Source organism: Ovis aries, chromosome 7, assembly GCF_016772045.2.
Source record: "Ovis aries strain OAR_USU_Benz2616 breed Rambouillet chromosome 7, ARS-UI_Ramb_v3.0, whole genome shotgun sequence".
NCBI classification, from domain to species: Eukaryota; Metazoa; Chordata; class Mammalia; order Artiodactyla; family Bovidae; genus Ovis; species Ovis aries.
Window position 1 is genome coordinate 22,030,778 of NC_056060.1, and position 22,984 is coordinate 22,053,761.

General features: G+C 41.9%; 1 protein-coding gene and 1 non-coding gene across 3 annotated transcripts; both read left to right on the plus strand.

The window, feature by feature from the left end:
* The first annotated feature begins 109 nt into the window (after positions 1 to 109).
* On the plus strand, positions 110 to 22,383 carry DAD1 (defender against cell death 1). 2 transcript variants are annotated; one of them, XM_004010356.5, is made up of 3 exons: positions 110 to 401; positions 12,168 to 12,342; positions 22,142 to 22,383. In XM_004010356.5, exons 1-2 carry the CDS (start codon positions 191 to 193, stop codon positions 12,296 to 12,298), a joined length of 342 nt encoding a protein of 113 aa, XP_004010405.1. In that variant the 5' UTR covers positions 110 to 190; the 3' UTR covers positions 12,299 to 12,342; positions 22,142 to 22,383. The 2 variants fall into 2 exon arrangements, with proteins under 2 accessions (XP_004010405.1, XP_042108923.1); XM_042252989.2 differs by lacking the exon at positions 22,142 to 22,383 and adding an exon at positions 15,520 to 16,753.
* Positions 22,384 to 22,429: 46 nt separating this feature from the next.
* LOC121820094 (small nucleolar RNA SNORA40) lies at positions 22,430 to 22,557 on the plus strand. The gene has a single exon (XR_006060557.1). It is a non-coding gene; the product is annotated as a small nucleolar RNA SNORA40 (small nucleolar RNA).
* Positions 22,558 to 22,984: the final 427 nt, after the last annotated feature.

Genomic DNA, 22,984 nt, shown 5'->3' on the forward strand with positions numbered 1-22,984 from the left:
TGCGTCTGCGCATTACTTGCTTCGCGCCTTGGCCGGCCTATACGCCTGCGCAAAGTGGCTACTCGAGGAGGGCGGAGCTTGGATATTAGCTGTGCGCATGCGCCAACTCAATATCCGGTGTGGTGGTCTATTCAGTTAGGAGTTTGAGGGTAGGCCGGCGGGAATATTCAGCTTGTAGCCGACTGTAGCCATGTCGGCGTCTGTGTTGTCGGTCATCTCACGGTTTTTAGAAGAGTATTTGAGCGCCACTCCTCAGCGTTTGAAGTTGTTGGACGCGTACCTCCTGTATATACTGCTGACCGGAGCGCTGCAATTCGGTTATTGTCTCCTCGTGGGGACCTTCCCCTTCAATTCCTTCCTCTCGGGCTTCATCTCTTGTGTGGGGAGCTTCATCCTAGCGGGTAATGATTCTATAAGTGATCTCAGTAATAATGTGTTGCTTTGATGTGTGCTTCTATTTCCACACAGTTCCCTGGTGGCTCAGACGGTAAAGCGTCTGCCCGCAATATGGGAGACCCGGGTTCGACCCCTGGGTTGGGAAGATCTGGAGAAGGAAATGGCAACCCACTCCAGTACTCTTGCCTGGAAAATCCTATGGACGGAGGAGCTTGTTAGGCTACCGTCCACGGGGTCGCAAAGAGTCGGACACGACTGAGCGACTTCACTTGTTTCCACAGTACTCGGTTCTGTATCAGACCACCGCCTTCTGAAGTTGTGAGGGGAATCTGCATTGCTGTGTTTTTGTGAGTGGGGAAATTGAGGCTCATTCAGGTTGTCGTACCTAACACCAAAAAGCCGCCGAGGAACTGGACTTAAATCTAGAAACACCTTCATTCTGGTCCTCAACCTGGTGATCCACTTCACTTCATATTGGTCCAGGGAAAACTGCGTTTCATCTTTAACTTAAGTTTAACACAGCTTTGAAGTTGGTAAACAACCCAACTCTGAAGTTATTATTTTACTATTCTGAACTCAGCCTTCATTCTCATAATTCTATTATTGGTGTGATACAATCAGAAGAATTTTATTTTCCTTATGCCAAGTCTTTGGGTTTGAGGCTGCTGTGGCTAAAATTGAATTGGCAGACCCCCCCCCCCCCCAACTTCCTCCCCAATGAGAAGTTGATGGCTTGTCATTGAAGAAAATGCCTAGTGAGAGGGAGTAGTGGAGTTCTTGTGGGGGATTGTGATTTCATAGGTGGTGGATAATAGGTAATTGGGTCTAAGAAATGAAAATTGCTTTAGGAAAAAGGATTCAGGACAATTCATAGTTGCTGTGCAAGGGTATTGGTTGCGTTTCTTTTTATTTTTAAAATTTTGTTCTTTTAAAACATTTTTAACTGGAGGAGAACTGCTTTACAATGTTATGTTGGTTTCTGCCATACAACAGAGTGAATCAACCGTAAGGATACCTGTATCCCCTCCCTCTTGAAACTCCCTCCCACTTCCACAACCCCATCCCCCATCTCTAGGTTGTCATATAGCACTGGGTTGAGCTCCCTTAGTTACACAGCAGCCTCCCACTAGCTATGTGTTTCACACGTGGTAATGTATGTTTCAGTGCTACTCTAAATTCATCCCACCCTTTTCTTCTGCTGTGTCCACAAGTCTGTTCTGTCTGCTTCTCTGTTCCTGCCCTGCATATAGGTTCATGAGTACCATTTCTCTGGATTCCATATATATGTGGCAATATATGATATTTGTTTTTTTTGTTTCTGACGTCACTCTGTGTAACAAGCTCTAGGTACATTCACCTCAGTTCAGCACCCTCTGTTCCTTTTTATGTCTGAGTAATACTCCATTGTATGTATGTACAGCTGCTTTATCCATTTATCTGTTGACGGACATCTTGGTTGCTTCCATGTCCTGACTATTGTAAATAGTGCTGCAGTGAGATTTGGAGTACATGTGTCTTTTTGAATTATGGCTTTCTCAGGGTGTATGCCCAGTAGTGGGATTCCTGGGTTATACGGTAGTTTTATTCCTAGTTTTTAAAGTAATCTCCATACTGTTCTCCATAGTGGCTGCCTCAGTTTACGGTCCCACCAACAGTGGAAGAGGGTTCTCTCTTCTCTATAACTTCTCCAGCATTTATTGTTTGTATAATACATTTTTTGATGGTGGCCATTCTGACCGGTGTGAGGCGGTGATACCTCATTGTTGTTTTGGTTTGTTTAGATCATTTCTCTAATAATGAGCCATGTTGAGCATCTTTTCATGTGTTTATTGGCTGGATTTAGAAAAGGCAGAGGAACCGGAGATCAAATTGCCAACATCCACTGGATCATCGAAAAAGCAAGAGCGTTCCAGAAGAACATCTACTTCTACTTTATTGACTATGCCAAAGGCTCTGACTGTGTGGATCACAATAAACTGTGGAAAATTCTTCAAGAGATGGGAATACCAGACTACCTGACCTGCCTCTTGAGAAATCTATATGCAGGTTAGGAAGCAATAGTTAGAACTGGACATGGAACAACAGACTGGTTCCAAATAGGAAAAGGAGTACGTCAAGGCTGTATATTGTCACCCTGCTTATTTAACTTCTATGTAGAGTACATCGTGAGAAATGGTGGGCTGGATGAAGCACAAGCTGGCATCAAGATTGCCAGGAGAAATATCAGTAACCTCAGATAAGCAGATGACACCACCCTTATGGCAGAAAGTGAAGAGGAACTCAAAAGCCTCTTGATGAAAGTGCAAGAGGAGAGTGAAAAAGTTGGCTTAAAGCTCAACATTCAGAAAACTAAGATCATGCATCTGGTCCCATCAGTTCATGGGAAATAGATGAGGAAACAGTGTAAACAGTGTCAGACTTTATTTTTCTGGGTTCCAAAATCACTGCATATGGTGATTGCAGCCATGAAATTAAAAGGCGCTTGCTCCTCGGAAGAAAAGTTATGACCAACCTAGACAGCATATTAAAAAGCAGAGACATTACCAACAAAGGTCCATTTAGTCAAAGCTATGGTTTTTCCAGTGGTCATGTATGGATGTGAGAGTTGGACTATAAAGAAAGCTTAGTGCTGAAGAATTGATGCTTTTGGAGAAGACTCTTGAGAGTCCCTTGGACTGGAAGGAGATCCAGCCACTCCATCCTAAAGGAAGTCAGTCCTGGGTGTTCATTGGAAGGACTGATGCTGAAGCTGAAACTCCAGTACTTTGGCCACCTGCTTTGAAGAACTGACTCACTGGAAAAGACCCTGATGCTGGGAAAGATTGAAGGTGGGAGGAGAAGGAGATGACAGAGGGTGAGATGGTTGGATGGCAACACCGACTCAATGGACATGAGTTTGAGTAAACTCTGGGAGTTGGTGATGGACAGGGAGGCCTGATGTGCTGCAGTCCGTGGGGTCCCAAAGAGTTGGATGTGACTGATCAACTGAACTGATGCGTCTTTGGAGAAATATCTGTTTAGGTCTTCTGCCCATGTTTTGATTGGCTTGTTTGTCTTTCTTATATTGAGCTGCATGAGCTGCTTGTATATTTTGGAGGTTAATCCTTTGTCAGTTACTTTCTCCCATTCTGAGGGTTTTCTTTTTCTTTGTTTATAGTTTCATTTTCTGTGCAAGTGTTTTTAAGTTTAATTCGGTCCCATTTGTCTATTTTTGTTTGCATTTCTTTTGACACCTTTGACCTTACTAAATCCACCACTGCCTTGTGTCTGTTTATTGTGCTGGGGTTTCTAACTTCCTGAAGTTGTTCTATCTATTGGAAGAGAAGGGAGAAGGTCAGTTTGGCTGAGAAAGGGAATTGGAGGTGATTATGTGGAAGGATTAGGTAGTTCTGGGTGCTAGAACTTTGAGGGCTAGACTAAGGAATTTTATCCTGTAAGTAACAGGAATGCATCTAAGCATTTAAAGCATTTAAAAATTTTTTTAGATTTGAGTGAAGAAGAGACTTAAAATTGGTGTTAATGTGTAGGATAAATTGGAGGGGAAAGTTCTCTAACCTGGTTCCCTTAATTTCTTTTTGGTAGTCTGTTCTCTTCTATCCCTTCTGCATGTATTATGTAGCATATGCTCTTTGGAAATTGACTAGTACATTATAAATCAGTACAAGAGCCTGTCACTTTTTTTTTTTTCCCCAAAGCCTGATATTATTTGGGCCCAATGAAAATGATCTGTTTTCTTCTATTCCCTCACGACTGGGGAGACTTACCCATGGTTTCAAGAAGGAGCCAGAGGTAGAAAATTGCCATTGAGAAATCTTTTTTTCTTATTTTTTCGGATCAACAGTTTACAGTGTAGAAGACTTCAATGATAGAATATTTTTCTTCTTCCAGACAGATTTCAGACATCCTCAGCAGCTGACTGTTAATCTTGTGGTTAGATATCTCTAGAAGAGGACACCTGTCCCTTTTTCAGAATAGCATCCCAGTTTGGCAGCCCTTCTAGTTTTTCCTTTTTTACTTGATTGAAATCCCTCTTTTTGCTCCTTTAAAGTGCTATTTAGGAGGGATGTGTGGAAAACATTAAGACTATCCTTAAAATAAGTCTTTGATCTTGAAATCAGCTTTTAAGTAGTTTCACAGCTTTTGTCTAATCTTTATGAAATACTTTTGGAATTAACAAAGTTTTATTTCCCCTAGTTTATAGATCCAAAACAGTTTGAATTTGAAAGACAAGGAGACCTAATTCAGAGTGTTTTCTTTCTCATGGCAGCTCTTTGGCCGTGAGGACTAGAGTCCAGTGTTTCTTTGGGAATTATCTATTAGATTCCTAGGCCCATAGCTGTTATCAAAGAGATTGGGAGTTTGGCAGCATTATGCCTGACAGTCCTGTTTCTAAATCTCATATCCATTGCTAGCTGTTGTCTTCTGTTACTCAGGTTCTCAATATTTGCTATCTGGACTACTGTAATAGTCCTTATTGATCTCCCAGCCTCTGTCTCTCCTTCCAGTCCCTCTTACGCTACGTTTGCAGGCTTGATTTGACTTGCAGATTTAACTGTTCTACTCCCCACAGAAAATTTGTCTGTATCCAAAGAGAAATTTAAAATATTTTTTAATGGTGTAGAGGCTCTTTGATGATCTGGCTCTGGCCGCATTGCTAGCTTCATCTCTTGTCTCCACCTCCTCTGTACTTTATATTCCAGTATTGTGTTACTTATTCCCTGAACATGCCAAGGTGTATTAAGCTATTTTACCTTTGTTTGATTGCCCGGAAAATTCCTTGACTTCTTAGACAGCTCAAGTGCTGCTTACCTGTGACCCCTTGCCTGGCTCTTGAGATTTAGGTCTTCCTCCCATGTTCTGTAGGCGTGTAATGCTCTGTTCATCAATCAGTGCTTAATACTGGATGTTCAGTTATGAGCATGCCTCTGATAAGTTAAGGAATGTTGAACATTTATGTGTCAGGTTTCCTGGCAGGGAACTGAGAATTTAACTGTGGAACATGCAGATGTGGTCTCTACTCCCATAGGGTTTATAATCTGGTGGGAGATGCAGGCAAGTACATGGATATGGTGCTGTGATGCAGAAGTATTGGTGAGAGTAGAATGGGAAAGACTAGAGATCTCTTCAAGAAAATTAGAGTTACCAAGGGAACAATTCATGCAAATATGGGCTCGATAAAGGACAGAATTGGTATGGACCTAACAGAAGCAGAAGATATTAAGAAGAGATGGCAAGAATACACAGAAGTACTGTACAAAAAAGAGCTTCACGACCAACATAATCACGATGGTATCATCACTCTCCTGGAGCCAGACATCCTGGAATGTGAAGTCAAATGGGCCTTAGAAAGCATCACTATGAACAAAGCTAGTAGAGGTGATGGCATTCCAGTTGAGCTATTTCAAATCCTGGAAGATGATGCTGTGAAAGTGCTGCACTCAATATGCCAGCAAATTTGGAAAACTCAGCAGTGGCCACAGGACTGGAAAAGGTCAGTTTTCATTCCAATCCCAAAGAAAGGCAATGCCAAAGAATGCTCAAACTACTGCACAATTGCACTCATGTCACACGCTAATGTAGTAATGCTCAAAATTCTCCAAGCCAGGCTTCAGCAGTACGTGAACTGTGAACTTCCTGATGTTCAGGCTGGCTTTAGAAAAGGCAGAGGAAACCGAGATCAAATTGCCAACATCTGCTGGATCATCAAAAAAGCAAGAGAATTCCAGAAAAACATTTATTTCTGCTCTATTGACTACGCCAAAGCCTTTGACTGTGTGGACTGCAATAAACTGTGGGAAATTCTTCAAGAGATGGGAATACCAGACTACCTGACTTGCCTCTTGAGAAACCAATATGCAGGTCAGGAAGCAACAGTTAGAACTGGACATGGAACAACAGACTGTTTCCAAATAGGAAAAGGAGTACGTCAAGGCTTTATATTGTCACCCTGCTTATTTAACTTCTATGTAGAGTACATCATGAGAAACGCTGGGCTGGAAGAAGCACAAGCTGGAATCAGGATTGCTGGGAGAAATATCAATAACCTCAGATATGCAGATGACACCACATTTATGGCAGAAAGTGAAGAGGAACTAAAAAGCCTCTTGACGAAAGTGAAAGAGTGAAAAAGTTGGCTTAAAGCTCAATGTTCAGAAAACCAAGATCATGCATCTGCTCCCATCACTCCATGGGAACTAGATGGGGAAACAGTGGAAACAGTGTCAGACTTTATTTTTGGGGTCTCCAAAATCACTGCAGATGGTGACTTCAGCCATGAAATTAAAAGACACTTACTCCTTGGAAGAAAAGTTATGACCAACCTAGATAGCATATTGAAAAGCAGAGACATTACTTTGCCAACAAAGGTCCATCTAGTCAAGGCTATGGTTTTTCCAGTGGTCATGTATGGATGTGAGAGTTGAACTGTGAAGAAAGCTGAGTGCTGAAGAATTGATGCTTTTGAACTGTGGTGTTGGAGAAGACTCTTGAGAGTCCCTTGGACTGCAAGGATATCCAACCAGTCCATTCTGAAGGAGATCAGTCCTGGGATTTCTTTGGAAGGAATGACGTTAAAGCTGAAACTCCAGTACTTTGGCCACCTCATGCGAAGAGTTGACACATTGGAAAAGACTCTGATGCTGGGAGGGATTGGGGGCAGGAGGAGAAGAGGACGACAGAGGATGAGATGGCTGGATGGCATCATTGACTCGATGGACGTGAGTCTGAGTGAACTCCGGGAGTTGGTGATGGACCGGGAGGCCTGGCGTGCTGCAATTCATGGGGTCGCAGAGTCGGACACGACTGAGCGACTGAACTGAACTGAACACTTCCTTAATATGTTTGCTTTTCCAAGACATGCTTTGTAATTTCTCTCTGCACTCTCACCTGTCTTTTCTCTTTTCCTTTATTCTCAGTTGATCTCGCTTTGTTTTTTGCTTTCTCTTTGCCAGCAAGGAATCATAGCAGCTCACCTCCACTTGTACCCCTGCTCTCTGACTTACTTCCTGTGATTGTGGATGAATGATATATCCCTTTCCTATCAGAGGCCACCTCCTCCATTTGTGAAGAGCATCTTGATGTCTCTTGCTCACTCAAGGACTCAGCTTCTGTAATCATCCCTCCATTCTGTACCATTAATTTCCCTCCACTGGATCATTCCCATCATACACATATGCTCTAAGTAATCATCCAATTTAAAAATTAATTTGACTCCAGATACCCCTGTAGCTACTGTTCCATTTCTTTTCCATCATCACGGAATTCCTTGAAAAAATAGTCTAGTCTAGTTGTTGTTTCCGCTTTCTCACTTTCCATTTGCTGTTAACCCACTCTTGGTGGTGGTCTTTCCCCACCACTACAGTGAAACCACTCTTTCTATCTTGCCGGATCTAACGGCACACACCTCACCTTGCCCGAATGCTCAGCAACATTTAGCAGTTAACATAGTTGGCTGCTTCCTTCTGAGTGAATGAAGTACTTTCTTCCCAAAACTTTTACAACACTACGCTCTCCTGATTGTTCTTTCTTACCTCATTGGTTTTTCTTTCCTACTGTTTGTGCTAGGTGTTTCTTGGTCTGAGGGTGTGGTTCCATTTTCTGTTTCTTTCCTTTAGGTGAATTTAAATAATATCTGTGTAACTGCAACTGCCACATTAATATTTTCAGTTTTAACCTGTTTCCTGAATTCCAAATTAGCAAGTCCAGTTGCCCACTTGACATCTTCACTTGATGTCTAACACACAACTCCAAATTGAACCTTCCAGCCCAACCATCTTTCTCTTCACCAGTCAGAACATCGTGTCAACGTTGGTTAAATTGTTGAAGCTAAAAATTTAGGAGGTTTCCCTGATGCCTTGATTTCTCTTATCTCCCACACCCATTACATCAGCAAGCCCTTTTCCAAAACACAGCTGGCATCTCTCCACTTCTGTCCATTTCACCACCATTGCCCGAGCTCTTTGGCTCCTACATGGCTCTCTTGTTTCTTTAACTCTGCAGACCATTCTCTGTACTGCAGTTCTACCATCTTTAAAAAATTAAATCAGACTATTTTACTCATTGGCTCAAAACTTAGAAATATTACTCCATTGGTCTTAGAACTACATCCAGACTCTTTACTGAAGCTTACAAAGCCCCACTGGATTTGGCCCTTGTCCGCCTCTTGCCCTTGATCACTAGTCTAGTCAGTCTGACATGTTGTACCTAGAGCATGTCAACATTGTTCTTGCTGCCTGGAATGCTCTGCCCCTAGATCTTTCCGTAGTTGGCTCCTATCAAATTTGGTCTTAAAATAGCACCTTGTTAGAGAGCTCTTCTGTTACCACCAAATAAGACATAGCTTCCTAGTCACTCTTCTATTACTTTGTTTTCTTTATAGCACATATCTCTACCTCATTTTGTTTTCTCGTTTATTATGTTTCTCTTCATTGAAGTGTAAGTTCTTTGGGAGCCAGACTCTTGTCTTATTCTGTGCCAAAATCCTAGCACACGGCATGGCACATAGTAGATGCTCAGTAAATATTTTGCCGAATAAATGAACATTTAAGGAGATAAATTAGAACCACTAAAATGGAGCAAGCTGCCTCAGGAGGTAGTATGTTTCCATTTTTGGAAGTGCTCAGGGAGAGACTATTTGTGTGTGGGGGGGGTGTTTCTTGAACAGAGGGCTTCCATGATGACTCAGACAGTAAAGAATCTACCTGCAGTGCAAGAGATGCCGCTTGGATCCCTGGGTTGGGAAGATCCCTTGGAGAAGGGAATGGCAACCCACTCTAGTATTCTTTTTGCCTGGAGAATTCTGTGGACTAGTCTATGGGGTCGCAAAGTGTTGGTCATGACTGAGAGACTAACACTTTTTGAACAGGCGTTCTTTGCCTTTTTTTCACCCCTGCGTGTGGGGTATATGTTGCCTCTGTGGTAACAGAGGCTCTGGATGGTTTGTAATTCTCTACCAGGGCATGACTTATCAGATTCCAGGAATGGTAAGTATATTTTGAAATGATTCCCAGCTGATTCATGCAGCCCTCTTGGCATGCCCATCCCCACCGCCTCTTGGGCATTTTGTGCATCATAAGGGATGCTGGCCTCTATGACATTCAGGGTCCTTTGCGTCTCTGCAAGATTCTGACTCTTACGTTGTTACTGAAGTAACTTTGGTTACCGTGATTGTGAAAATGGTAACATCAATTCATTTCCTTATCCACCTTCATGTGGAGTTTCTCTTTCCTTTTGTCCCCCATTCTCAAGCACTACTCTACTCCCACCTTCCACCCCAGTAGCCGCTGTTAATTGTGTTTGGTATCTCTTTCTCCAGATTTTTTCCTACATTCCAAGAAAAATGAGAAAATATATTTAAGAGAAACATGAAATAGAATAGTAGAATATTTTTGGCTTTTTTTCAATTAATATATTTTAGAAATCTTTACTATCAACCTATTGAGAATTCACCTCATTCTTTTGAATAATTGCATGGGGTTTTATGGGATGCCGTCTATGGGGTCGCACAGAGTCGGACACAACTGAAGCGACTTAGCAGCAGCAGCAGCAGTGTGATTTAATTAAATAATCCCTTGATGTCATTTGGACTGTTTTCACTTTTTTTTTTCAGCTTTAGGTACATGCTGTTAGAATGTCCTTGTTTTGTAAGATAAATTCTTTAGATAAAAAGTGGCAACATTTTAAATACTAATAGATGTTGCTAGTTGCTCTGGCAAATGGATGAACCAAGCTGTACCTGCCCAAGCAGATTTTAATTGGCCACCCTTGTTTCAGTCAGTGTCCTAAATGTTTTGAAGAGTCCAGGTTCCTGAAAACATCAGGGGTGTTTCCATGTTTAAGCATAACGACAACTCTGTTGCCATAGTGATGGACTCTTGAAAACTAGTCTAGTAGTTTTCTGACCTTTGGGTTAGATCTCAGTTCATTGCCTTCTCTTGGTTAGTGGTAAAACGGATACTCAGTTCAGTTAAGTCAACTTAGTTGTGTCCGACTCTTTGTGACTCCATGGACTGCAGCATGCCAGGCTTCCCTGTCCACCAACTCCCGGAGTTTACTCAGACTCCTGTCCATCGAATTGGTGTTGCCATCCAGCCATCTCATCCTCTGTCATCCCCTTCTCCTCCTGTCTTCAATCTTTCCCAGCATGAGGGTCTTTTCCAGTGAGTCAGTTCTTTCAGTCAGGTGGCCAAAGTATTGGGAGTTTCAGCTTCAGAATCAGTCCTTCCAGTGAACACCCAGGCCTGATTTCCTTTAGGATGGACTGTTTGGATCTCCTTGCAGTCCAAGGGACTCTCAAGAGTCTTCTCCAACATCACAGTTTAAAAGCATCAATTCTTCGGAGCTCAGCTTTCTTTATAGTCCAACTCTCATATCCATACATGACAACTGGAAAAACCATAGCCTTGGGTAGATGTACCTTTGTTGACAAAGTAATGTCTCTGCTTTTTAATATGCTATCTAGGTTGCTCGTAGCTTTTCTTCCAAGGAGCAAGCGCCTTTTAATTTCATGGCTGCAGTCACCATCTGCAGTGATTTTGGAGCCCAGAAAAATAAGTCTGTCACTGTTTCCGCATCTATTTGCCATGAAGTGATGGGAACAGACGCTAGTCTGAAGTAAATTTAAGTCTGAAGTAAATTTAAGTTCTGTAATCATTTGTCACAGGTATTTTGGAAAAGTGCATCCCTAGAACTTTCTTTTCATGTCAGATGGTCACTATGGCTACAGTATTAGGTTGGAATCTTCAAGGGTACAGAAGATGGCAATGGAGAGTTCTCTGTCAGAGCTATGTAACTTAGATCTCTTGCTTTTTTTGAAACCAGCAGCTGCTAGAACTGGGAGATCAAAAATTACAACTATGAGGTCCTCGTGGATACACATCTCTGCTGTCTAATATACGTGTTCTGTTGGAAATAATTCACAATTTTATAACTTGGTCTCAGCCTGCCTCCTTTGTTACTACCTCAACTACATCTCAGTCTTAAAAAGTTTATAAACTTAAGTCAGGAGATAAGAGAGTTCTCAAGATTTTCTGGTTGTATATATGTTTTTTCTAAGTAAGCCTTTGATTTTTAGTTTAACTCTGAGAAGTCATATTGTTCCCTTTAACAAATAACAGCAGAAAATTTAAGTGTACAACTTGATGAACTTTAAAAAATTTACCCTTTTAATCACTACCACATCAAAATATAGAACATTATCAGCACCCTAAAGGTCTCTCCGCATGCCTTCCAAGTCATCTCTCCTGACTTGTATTACTGACTTGTATCCTGGCTTGTATTACTGTAGATTGTTTTTGGCCGGTTTAAAGCTTTGTGGAAGCTTTGTAGAAGAATGTACTTTTTGGCGTCTGGATTGTATTGCTCATCACGATGTTTGTGGGATCCAAGCTGTGAAGTTCTTTCATTGCTTTATGGTATCTGTTGTATGCATATGCCATAATTTCCCCATTTTACTGTTTTGTTTGTGGATTTTTTTTTGTTTGGTTGCTCAAATTGTGCGATCTTAGTTCTCTAACCAGGGATGGAATCTGGGTCCCTGTCAGTGAAAGTGCTGAGTCCTAACCACTGGACTGCTGGAGAATACCCCCTGTTTTACCATTGATATTAGATTGCACCCATTTGGGGGCCACCATCGGTATCATTCCTGTACATGTCTTTTGATGGACTTAATTACTTCTGTTGGAATAGAATTATTGGGTCAGAGGGTCTGAGTATGTGCATTAGTCATACATGTTACATACTTGATAATCATTTTTGTTTTTGTTCTTATACAGTTTGTCTGAGAATACAGATCAACCCACAAAACAAGGCAGATTTCCAAGGCATCTCCCCAGAGCGAGCCTTTGCTGATTTTCTCTTTGCCAGCACCATCCTTCACCTTGTCGTCATGAACTTTGTTGGCTGAATCATTCCTGTTTACTTAACTGAGGAGGAGGAGACTAGAAGAATGTAAGTGATGATCTTAGCGCTTATCACATGATGTTGATTTTAGGAATAGAGATTGGAGGGGGCTGGTTTTGATCATGGTTGGCAGAGTTCCCATAGTGCTGATGAGAGCTTTGCAGAATTTTCCATATCGGTCTGCAAAGTTTGTGTTAATATCATCATGATTCATCAGTGCTGCTGATCTTGGTCATTGCCTTCTCTTCTCACAGTTCTGGAAATCATTAAGATAGCAGAAAATGGGAGTTTGCTTGTAGCTAATACATTAATTTCTGTACCAATAACCCCATGAAAATAACTCTGAGATCTTGGAAGAGACATAAATTGTAGATTTTGGTTTTAGTTTTGCTCTATAATTTTTTTTCTGATATTGATCCCAGATGACTTCAAATGCTGAGCCATTGTTCCCATAGTACCTAGTATAGTGCTTACACCTGATACACGTGTAGTATATACTAAATGAATGATAGCTTCATGATGACAGCTTCTTGCTAATACATGTGCTAAATTAAAAATTAATGGGAAAATTGGATTAGCTTGGGAGAACACCATAAAATAATGAGATGCTATTTGGTTCACTTGTCAGTTTTCCTTTTTTTTTTTTTAAGCAGTAGAGCTCTTTTATTTTCTAAGTATCTCATCAGTTCAGTTCCTCAGTCGTGTCCGACTCTTTGCGACCCCATGAATCGCAGCACGCCAGGCCTCCCTGTCCATCACCGACTCCCGGAGTCCACCCAAACCCATGTCCATTGAGTCGGTGATGCCATCCAGCCATCTCATCCTCTGTCATCCCCTTCTCCTCCTGTCCTCAATCTTTCCCAGCATCAGGGTCTTTTCAAATGAGTCAGCTCTTCGCATCAGGTGGCCAAAGTATTGGAGTTTCAGCTACAGCATCAGTCCTTCCAATGAGCACCCAGGACTGATCTCCTTTAGGATGGACTGTTTGGATCTCCTTGTAGTCCAAGGGACTCTCAAGAGTCTTCTCCAGCACCATAGTTCAAAAGCATCAATTCTTCGGATCTCAGCTTTCTTTATAGTCCAACTCTCATATCCATACATGACAACTGGAAAACCATAGCCTTGACTAGATGGACCTTTGTTGACAACGTAATGTCTCTACTTTTTAATATGCTGCCTAGGTTGGTCATAACTTTTCTTCCAAGGAGCAAGCGCCTTTTAATTTCATGGCTGGAATCACCATCTGCAGTGATTTTGGAGCCCCCAAAATAGAATCTCAATATATTAAAATGGCAGAGGAGCCAGGGTTGTTTTCATTGACAGAGTTGAAAAGCCCTCTTTGCTTGGGCTCCCCTCGTGTGTAGTATGCTCTCCCCTCCATCCTTCCCTCCTAAGCAGAATCCTAAAGCTCTGAGAAGCACTTGACTCTGTATTAATACTTATTTTATGTATGAGGAAAGGGAGTTTCACAACAGTCTACTGGGTTTGCTTGGCCATGCAGCTCAGTGGTAGCAGAGCAGTGTCCTAGCCCAGTGGTGCTCTTCCAATATCCTTCGTTGCCTACTGATGAGTAAATGCGCTCTATTCTCTGCCGTTCCCCTATGGAATTAAATGTTGCTATTACTGGGGTAGAGAAAAGAGAACTTTAGGAAATGTTACCCCCTCTGGGGGAAGAGGCCCAACCTTTTTCTGTTGTACTTGGAAAGCTGTCATTTTTGTATTAATCAGAAATCTTAACACATGAGTTACAATAGCCATGGGCAAGGTAAGTGTAATAATGTGACTGACTGTACTTCAATTTCTGTCATATGTCAGTCAGTTACTTAGTATATTACACAAAGCCTTTCCATTTTTTATACTGTCTCAAAAACAGTTCTGTTAGTTCAGGTGAAGTTTCACTTTTGGCAACAGTTGAGTTGAGAGATGGTTTATATCAGTGACAGAGGTTGAGAACCACTTCTTTCTACTATCCTAATACAGTTGAATTTTTTGGAGACCTGATCAGGACTTGAATTGTTCTCTCATATGCCAGTTAATGCCTTGATACTGGGAATACAAAGAAAAGGAAAATATAGTCCCTGCCTTCAGGGAGTGAACAGTCTAATGGAGAAGCCACGTACCCACAGCAGTTAGAGCCGTGCTAAAGACCTGACCAAAGTGCTGTGGGGGCTGAGAGAGGGTGGCTGCCATGCTACCTGGGAGCAGAGGCCGCAGGCGAGGTGTCTGACCAGTGACGGCTTCTTCAGTGCAGGTGGAAAGCTTAGCCAGCAACACTGACCTTTATTGGCCTGTGAACATCCTGAGCAACCCCGGGCTCCGATAGCAAACTTGCTGGAAAGGTCATAAGTCTTCTGATTGCCTTACTCTAAAAGCAGTGCCTTACTTCACAGCAATGCCTTAGTCTAAAAAGGAAATGCCTTACTCCTTTTTAGATGAGTCATGGTGGTGTATGCTTTAACAAGGGGACAGAGCATACAGTCCAAGGATGTTCTCTAGGATCAGGGAGGTACCAAATCGTGAAAAATTATCTCTTAGGGCTGTCATGATTGGAAGAGGACTCTGCTGCAGAGAGCTTGGTATTTCAAAATTATGACAAAAACAGACAAAAAAGCAGGCTCAGCAGAAACTGCATACGGTAGCCCATATTAGCGACCTAGGGCCACCTGTTCAGTTTGGAATTATGGGTCCAGGGTACAGCATAATCTTCCAATCCCAGATTACAGTGTTGAATCATTCTATAGAGGGTATACTCATAGAGAATTCTTCTGTGGGGGACTCATCAGGGTTTTTTTTTCCCAGAGGTCTTTCATTGACATACAGTATACTGTCCTGCTCTCAATCTTCAAATAGACATTTTTCTGCTATTTTTCTGTGTTTCTAATTCAGTTCTATGTGTGGTGTCCTAAAACATTTTAAAAAATGGTTTTTAAGTTTTTCAATATTTATATCAGAGGGTACAATAAAAATGTAATACTTTCCATATTTGCCAAGTATGTTGGGAGTTGGGTATAAAAAGAATAAACATCTATAAGCATAGTGTACGGCTCTTTGTGAATTTCGGGGTAGCATTTAAAACCAGCAGCGACTCTGAAAAAGGCAGATCAGAAGAAAATGGCACTGAGTTAAAGAAATGTTTTCAAAGAGAAGTAAGGAAGTTAGCAGACAGTGAATGCTCACATGGATCAGGTTTTAAGTGCTTCTTATTCTGTCCTATTTTATTTTCAGAACGACCTCTTGAGGATAAACTTGCTAATGCCATTTATGAATGGGAAACTGAGATTCAAAGAGCCTTACTGGAAATCTTTTAAGTCTGATAATCCAGTCTGATGTCAAAAAATGTTTTTAATCTCTCTTTTCGCTTGTGTTACTTGCTCAGTCTGGTCTGACTGTTTGCAACCCCACGGACTGTAGCCCACCAGGCTCCTCTGTCCATAGGGATTCTTCAGGCAAGGATATCGTAGTGGGTTGCCATTTTCTTCTCCAGGGAATCTTCCCGACACAGGGAAACCTGGGTCTCCTGCACTGCAGACAGATTCTTTACCATCTGAGCCACCAGGGAAGCCCTAACTTTGCTTAAAATTGCTTGTTGTGGGAACTTCCCTGGTGGTCCAGTGGCTAAGATTCCGTGCTCCCAATGAAGGGGGTTGGGTTCGGTCCCTGTCAGAGAATTAGATCCTACATGCTGCAACTAAGAGTTCCTTCACCGCAAGTGAGGGTCCTGTACCGCAACTAAAGATCCGGCGTGCTGCAATGAAGATTGAAGATCCTGCGTGCTGCAACCAAGACCTGGGGCAGTCAATAAATACATATTAAAAAAAAGAAAGAAAATCACCCTTCTTAAAATAATTGCTTATTATAAAGTATTTGACAATTGCACAGTCAGAGAAATGTGTTTAAAATGTGGCCACAGTTATTTTACCACCATCTTTTCCTTAATTACTTACTTTCTTTGCTTGTATGACAATGGTAAAAATACAGAAAAGTACAGAGAATAATATAACACCCCCATATTCATTACTTGCAATGAACAGATTTTGAACAGAAACTAAGCTAAAGTTCCTTTGAATCCCTTCAGTCCCCATTGTTTCTCTCTGCTGTAAGACTTTACTGTCTTCTTGAAATTTATAAATATATAAAAACTACTGTTAACACAAACTTGTCTAAACTTCAGACTTTGTGGCCCCCTGAAAACATGTCCAGAGATAGCAGAGTGAGAAATCTGTGGTAGAAGTTAGCTGTTCAGTTGGCAACACTGGTATAGGTGGCTATTCCTGGGGTCAAGAATAGACTTTATAATATTTAAAAAATTATTATAAAAAGGAAAAATGCTCCTAGTGAGCTTCTGAGTTGGGAGAATCCTTGCACCACTCAAGTGATGGTATTTGGCACTTAGGTGGCAGTAAGTCTGTTTTGAATGCATCGTATTCAGTAGATTTGAATAAAGATTTACATAACTACAGGTGAATATTTCCTGTTTTGTTTTTCCATGTCTCCTTGTGAAATTCTTTTCAGAAAATGTCAGCCTACCTCAAGTGTTTGGAAGGGAAGAGAGACTTAGCTACATTGGATCACAGCTTGGGAAGGGAAGTTCAGAGGGAAGAGCGAGCAGGGCTTTGACAAAGGGACACACCTGAGCTTGGCAGGGTGCTTAGCCTGGGGGAGATAATTTGCCACCAGCTTGTGCTGAAACCTTATTAGTGTTACTTTGTCTTTATGGTGGAGGCGGTTCTACGGGTCTTTAAAAATTCAGTGTTTAATCCTGGCTGAAGCGAGGGTGCTGCAAGGCTGGGCAGAACATAACTCTGACTAATGGAATTATATTCCAACAAGCAATTGCTGTTGGCTTTTCGAATTCATCAGTAAATATCAGTACTATAGTAATCTAGAAAACTACCTCTAAAGGGAATCTTAATGTTATTTTTTAGGCTCTACTGCCACCTAGTGGCTTGTACATTTCATGGCTGAGAGAATATACTACAAGCTCAAAAGAGAAACTGAGTTTAGGGGAAGAGACCACAAATACCTTTGTGATAAAACCTAGTTTCTTTCCAGTCACAGGAGGGCAGCAGAGGTCCAGGTGGGCCTAGATGTTAGGTGGGGGTTGCTTTACATTCTGACCAGAAGTGGGCAGTGTCGAGTGAGGCACAAAAGGGTATGCAACCTTACAGTGACCCTAGGATTTTGTTACATGTGAAGAACAAGTGTACAGTGGCCCGCAGACGTACTTTTTATTTCTTTTTCTTATCTTGTCAGTTCAGGAGCTCCCGTTTTGGCTTATTCTAGACCTGTTTCTGACTTGATGGACAGGAGTTGGTGATGGACAGGGAATCCTGGCGTGTTGCAGTCCACGGGGTTGCAGAGTCAGAACACAACTGAGTGACTGACCTGAACTGAACTGAGGCCTGGATTTCCTCTTCTCCTGGCAGCCAGCTTTAAGTTTGTGTGTGTGTGAGGGGTTAGTGTCTATTTCATTTTCTCTGTGACATTTTACCTTATATTGGATTAGCCATCAGATAAGTTCTGAAAGAGGGGAATACTCTAAATTTGTAGAAAACATTTTGAGTTAGCATAGTCTTTTTTTCAACCCCCCTTTTTTTCCTTGGTTGGAGAATGAACTTAGTTTTTTTAACCTATTCTTAAAACCTTGAATCTACTTATTTTTTTTACAAAAAACCCCTGATAACTGATGACTTTTAATTGGTGATTTTGCTCTATTTTTTATTTGGTTCATTGAAAACCAGCAAAAAAACAAGAGGGACTATCAGGTAGATTTGTGTGTGTGTGTGTGTGTGTGTGTGTTTTAAATTTTGTTCTGTTTTTTAAATTTGGCTGAGCTTTGTGTCTTATGGAGTCCTAGTTCCTGACTAGGGATGGAACCTGGGCCCCGGTAGTGAAAGTGCTGAGTCCTAACTGCTGACTGCTACAGATTTGTGTTTATGAAGTCCCTGCCTTATTTTCTCTACCCTTGCAGCTCAGATGATTCCTGCCGCAAGTCATTCTGCCCCCAGGTTGCATAGGAGCCTCTTGGGGCTCTCACGGTCCCCTGTGCCTGCCCCTAATGCTGCACTTACCATATACTTATGAAACCATTCATTTTCCTGTCTCTCCCACTGGACTCTTACATGCCCAGGGAATAGGGTCCATAGAGCTTAGCACAGAGCTAACAGTCGTAGTGCATATTTGTTGTGTAAATCATTTTCAACAGCAAGAAATGCTGTATAAAATAGCTGTATCCTTAGTTATGTGGATAGGAATGTGCTGTAGGAGAACGGAACCAGGGAAACAATCTGCATGAAGGGTGGCAGAGTGGGGCACGAGCAGGAGAGAAGTCAGAAGACCTGTGCTGTAGGCTTTGCTGTGCTGTTAACTAGTTGGATGGAGAAATAAGCTTGTTGCTGAGCGCTCATCTCCCCTGTCTTTACAGGGAGGGAATTGGCCTGGGTGGTCATCAGAGTCTCTTGCAGTTGTTGAAGCCTCTGATTAATAGTATTCATGATAGTCCCATTGTGTTTGAGGAGGATCACACTGTGTGGATCCTCAGCTGAGCTTTTGCTTTTTTTCCCCTTGCTTTTTTCCTTTAGTTTTTGCTTTTTATACATTACCAGGTTTTCATCATCTATCAGGGTGGTGAAAAGTTAAAAATGCACAGTGTTGGTATAAAGCCTTTTACAAAATTAGACAACATTTGTTGAATGTTTTACTGTTATCACATTACCACGTTTGCAGGACTCACACACATTCCACGTGCACTTTTATACACATCAACCTGTGTCATCCCCCAGCTCACGCTGGGGTCAGTTCAGTGCAGTCGCTCAGTCGTGTCCGACTCTTTACGACCCCGTGGACTGCCAGGCCTCCCTGTCCATCGCCAACTCCTGGAGCTTACTCAAACTCATATCCATCGAGTCAGTGATCCATCCAACCATCTCATCCTCTGTCGTCCCCTTTTCCTCCCACCTTCAATCTTTCCCAGCATCAGGGTCTTTTCCAGTGAGTCATTTCTTCACATCAGGTGGCCAAAGTATTGGAGTTTCAGCTTCAGCATCAGTCCTTCCAGTGAATATTCAGGACTGATTTCCTTTAGGATAGACTGGCTGGATCTCCGTGCAGTCCAAGGGACTCTCAAGAGTCTTCTCCAGCACCACAGTTCAAAGGCATCAATTCTTTGGCACTCAGCATGGCACTCAGCACGCTGGGATGGAGGTAGACAAATAGTAGTAATCCCTTTCTATACATGAGGTAAGGAAACCTTGATGAAATTTAAATTGATTTGTCCAGGGCCTGGAACTAATAAGTGACTGAGTAGGAACTCGTTCACTGTCATTTTTACTCCAAACACTTCTATATGCCTTTCTCTCTATAGTTTTCAAAGACTTGGATGTCTTGTTAGAAGGTTTCCTTTAACAGCATCAAAGTTGCTTCTCTTTTTCAAATGGGAAAAACTTAGAGGTAAATGTTTCTGTACAATAAGTCATCTTTAATATGATCTGGAAGAAATGGAGGAGAATGCACATCAGGAAACGTGACTTTCTCTCAAGAGGGTGACCCTGGGCCAGCACTGTCCAATAGAACTTTGCTTTGGGCAAACTTGAGCCTGCAGCTGCCCAGTATGGTAGCTACTGGTCGCGTGTGGTTAGTTATTGAACATTAGAGATGTGGCTGTGTGACTGAGGCACTATGTTTTTCCATTTTGGCCGCATCCCGCAGCATGTGGAATCTTAGTGCCCTGACCAGGGATTGAACCCACACCCCTTGCACTGGAAATACAGAGTCTTAACCACTGGGCCGCCAGGAACGTCTAAGACTCTGAATTTTTAATTTTATTTAATGTTAACTCAGTTTGAATAGTCACCTGTGGCCGGTGGCTGTGATGTTGGACAGCACAGCTCTGGACAGATCTGTCAAACTCTCAGATGGCAGTTGCCTCATCTGTAAGATGAGAAGACTGGATGCACTTTGATTCTTATTTTCTCCAATTTTAGTTTTAATTGGGTGAGTAGAATCTAGGATGAGATGGATTTGAAGGAAAATTGGCATTTGAGCAGATCTGCTCAGTGCTGGTGTCGGAATAGAGATGGTGCTGAGGAAACAGACATTCCGGGTGGAAATGCCCCTATCTGGCATCATTGTGTGTGACTTTACAGAGCGATTATTTTGAATAGGTCTTTGTGTTGTGCCTTGCGTTCTCTTGAGATGACGGGAACAGGTTGATGGAATGGTGCTCTCTTTCCTGCTTGGGTGGATAGACAGAAGAAGCCATGCTCTCTCTCCTCAGCAGGTGGCTTCCACTTTACATATCTTGTCATCAGGAGAGGAAACTTCATTAGTCAGTTTCCTGAAACCTTTATCCCCTGGTTAACAGTTAAAGTCATTCTTCTGACCTGGGGAATAGTTGAGTTTTGTTGAGCTAATAATTCAAAGACTCCTAGAAGCTCTGCTTTTAGAATACTGTCTGGTAAATATACTTTTGCCTTAAAAGAAAGGAGCAGATCTATGTAAATAGGAATTTTCTGAAAATGATTTTCACAGAAATTTACTCTCATGAATCATTTTCTTGCCTTTTAGATGGACCAGTCCCAATGTCTTAGATTTAAATGTTTTACTATCATAAGATCTCAAAACTTGACTTTCCTAGTAAATGAGGATTTCTTGTAGCATTCTCAGTGGGTCAAGGCTCTTCCCTGACGTGGCCTGTGCTCTAGTCCTCTCTCACCTTGGCTGTTAGCGCTGATGTGATAGTCTGTTGTCAGAGAGTAAGAAATTTGATGGAGTGAATAGGTGAGTTTCAGGAGATCTGTTTGTCCTTTGTTTGGCACTGTGATCACTTTTGCTCCCCAATTTTTGCTCTTTGTTTTACGTATTTCTTGTAATTCCACTGATGTAGGAATATTCTGCAATTATGTAGCATTTCTCTAAGTGCCATTGTTAGTGAAATAACAATCTGGTGAGGAGTCTAAGATCTTTCCTTTAAGCTCTGATGCTAGAATCTCCAGATCGCCTGAACCAATATACAAAGTAAGGTGGTGCCCTTTCATGTAGTGGGTAGCCCCCCTCTTCTGAAAGGTAGTATTTCCCAAGATTTCTCAAGTCATGACACACGTGGAAGATGGCACATGGAGGATGGCGCACTGCAGGAAGATGGGCTGCTTGCGGCTGGGGACGCTGGGGCGCCTAGAGCCAAGGGGTCACCCCTGGCCACACTGAGTTGGAGCACACTGTGTGGGTGGCCCTCCCAGAGGGGTGGGAAAGAAGGCCACTTCTCTTGGGGTTATTTTCCACCTCATTCTTGCCAAAAATAGTCTTACCTTTAAATGAAAACTATTCCTTCTTATTTGGTCCTTTGTTAAACCTGAGGTTGGGGATCTTTTTCTAGGTTTTTCGAATTCTTCTTTCTTCCACTCCCCACCACTCCCACCCCAACGATAAGTTAGTGCTTTATAAGCTTTCTAAATCCAGAAAAGTTCTTTAGGTTAAGTTGCAGCCCTCTCACCACAAAGAGGGTTTGTGGATCAGGGACGTCAGAGTGACTTACATGAAGTCACACAGCTTATTAATTGTAGAGCCAGCGTTAGAACTGCTTCTACAGTTCAAGTCAGTTATGTCTTGGAATTGAGATTTGAGCATTAGTTTTTATGGATACTTCTGTAAAATGTTCATTGAAAAATATTTGCTTTATTTTGGTTGTTCTAGCCTGGTTTAAATACTTGCCAGAATTGGGGAACCCTGTAATTGCCTTTGTCTATATGGGTTTAGAATTTAGGTTAAAGGATTTGAGGCCCTGTCTGTAGTATCACAAGACATTTTAGAAACCATGAATCTCTCTTATCTCTCTGCTTCTTTCTTTCAGGTTCACTTTTTAATTTCCCCTGGATAAGAGCTCTTTGAGATGGCAGTTTGCTGGACACATGGATTTTCTTCAGATTTATGCTTACTACCAACTCCTTGGGGTGCAGGTGGAGAGCCTAGAGAAGTTCCCTAGGTTCCTTCCGAGCCAGAACAACTTTGTAATGCATTTGTTAGTACAGCCTCTGCCTTCCATGAAGTGTAACCTTTTTGCCTTCCGAATTAAAAAGTTCCATGCCACTCCTTCCTCTGCCTCTGGCTGTGTTTTTTGATATTAAAATCCTTTTCCCTTAGCACTTGTGTTTGGTTTTGTTTAATTTGTGGACAAAGACTTAACAAACAAGTGCAAAAGTAAATCCTCTTTTGCAACCCACAACTCATTGTTCAGTATGAGTTTTGATACAGATAAGAAGGAACATGATCCATAAAATGGGTGTGTATTGATGAGCATAAAGATTGCTTCCAGCACTGTAAAGTTAAATTAAGCTTCTGAATTACCAGCTGTATTGATCCTAGTACTCAGTTTTCATGTTGACATAAAACAAAGATGGGCTTCTTTTTTTAGGCTTTTATCTTCGGAATACAGTGTCTGGATTTTGCAAAGATATGTCTAATGCTTTAGGTATTGGCACATCCCAGTGATCTCTGTCAAGTTTTAGGGTGTGATAACTTGGGAATTAATATGATTTGAACTTGGATCCTATAGTAAACTGCTTGAGGAAATTGGATCTGGAAGATTACAAGTGGCAAACTTTGAAGTGAACTCCACTGAAGATCTAAGAGGCCCAACTAAAACAACTGTGGCATCACAGCTGTGGATTGAGCAGAACTTTTTGAAAGGGCTGTC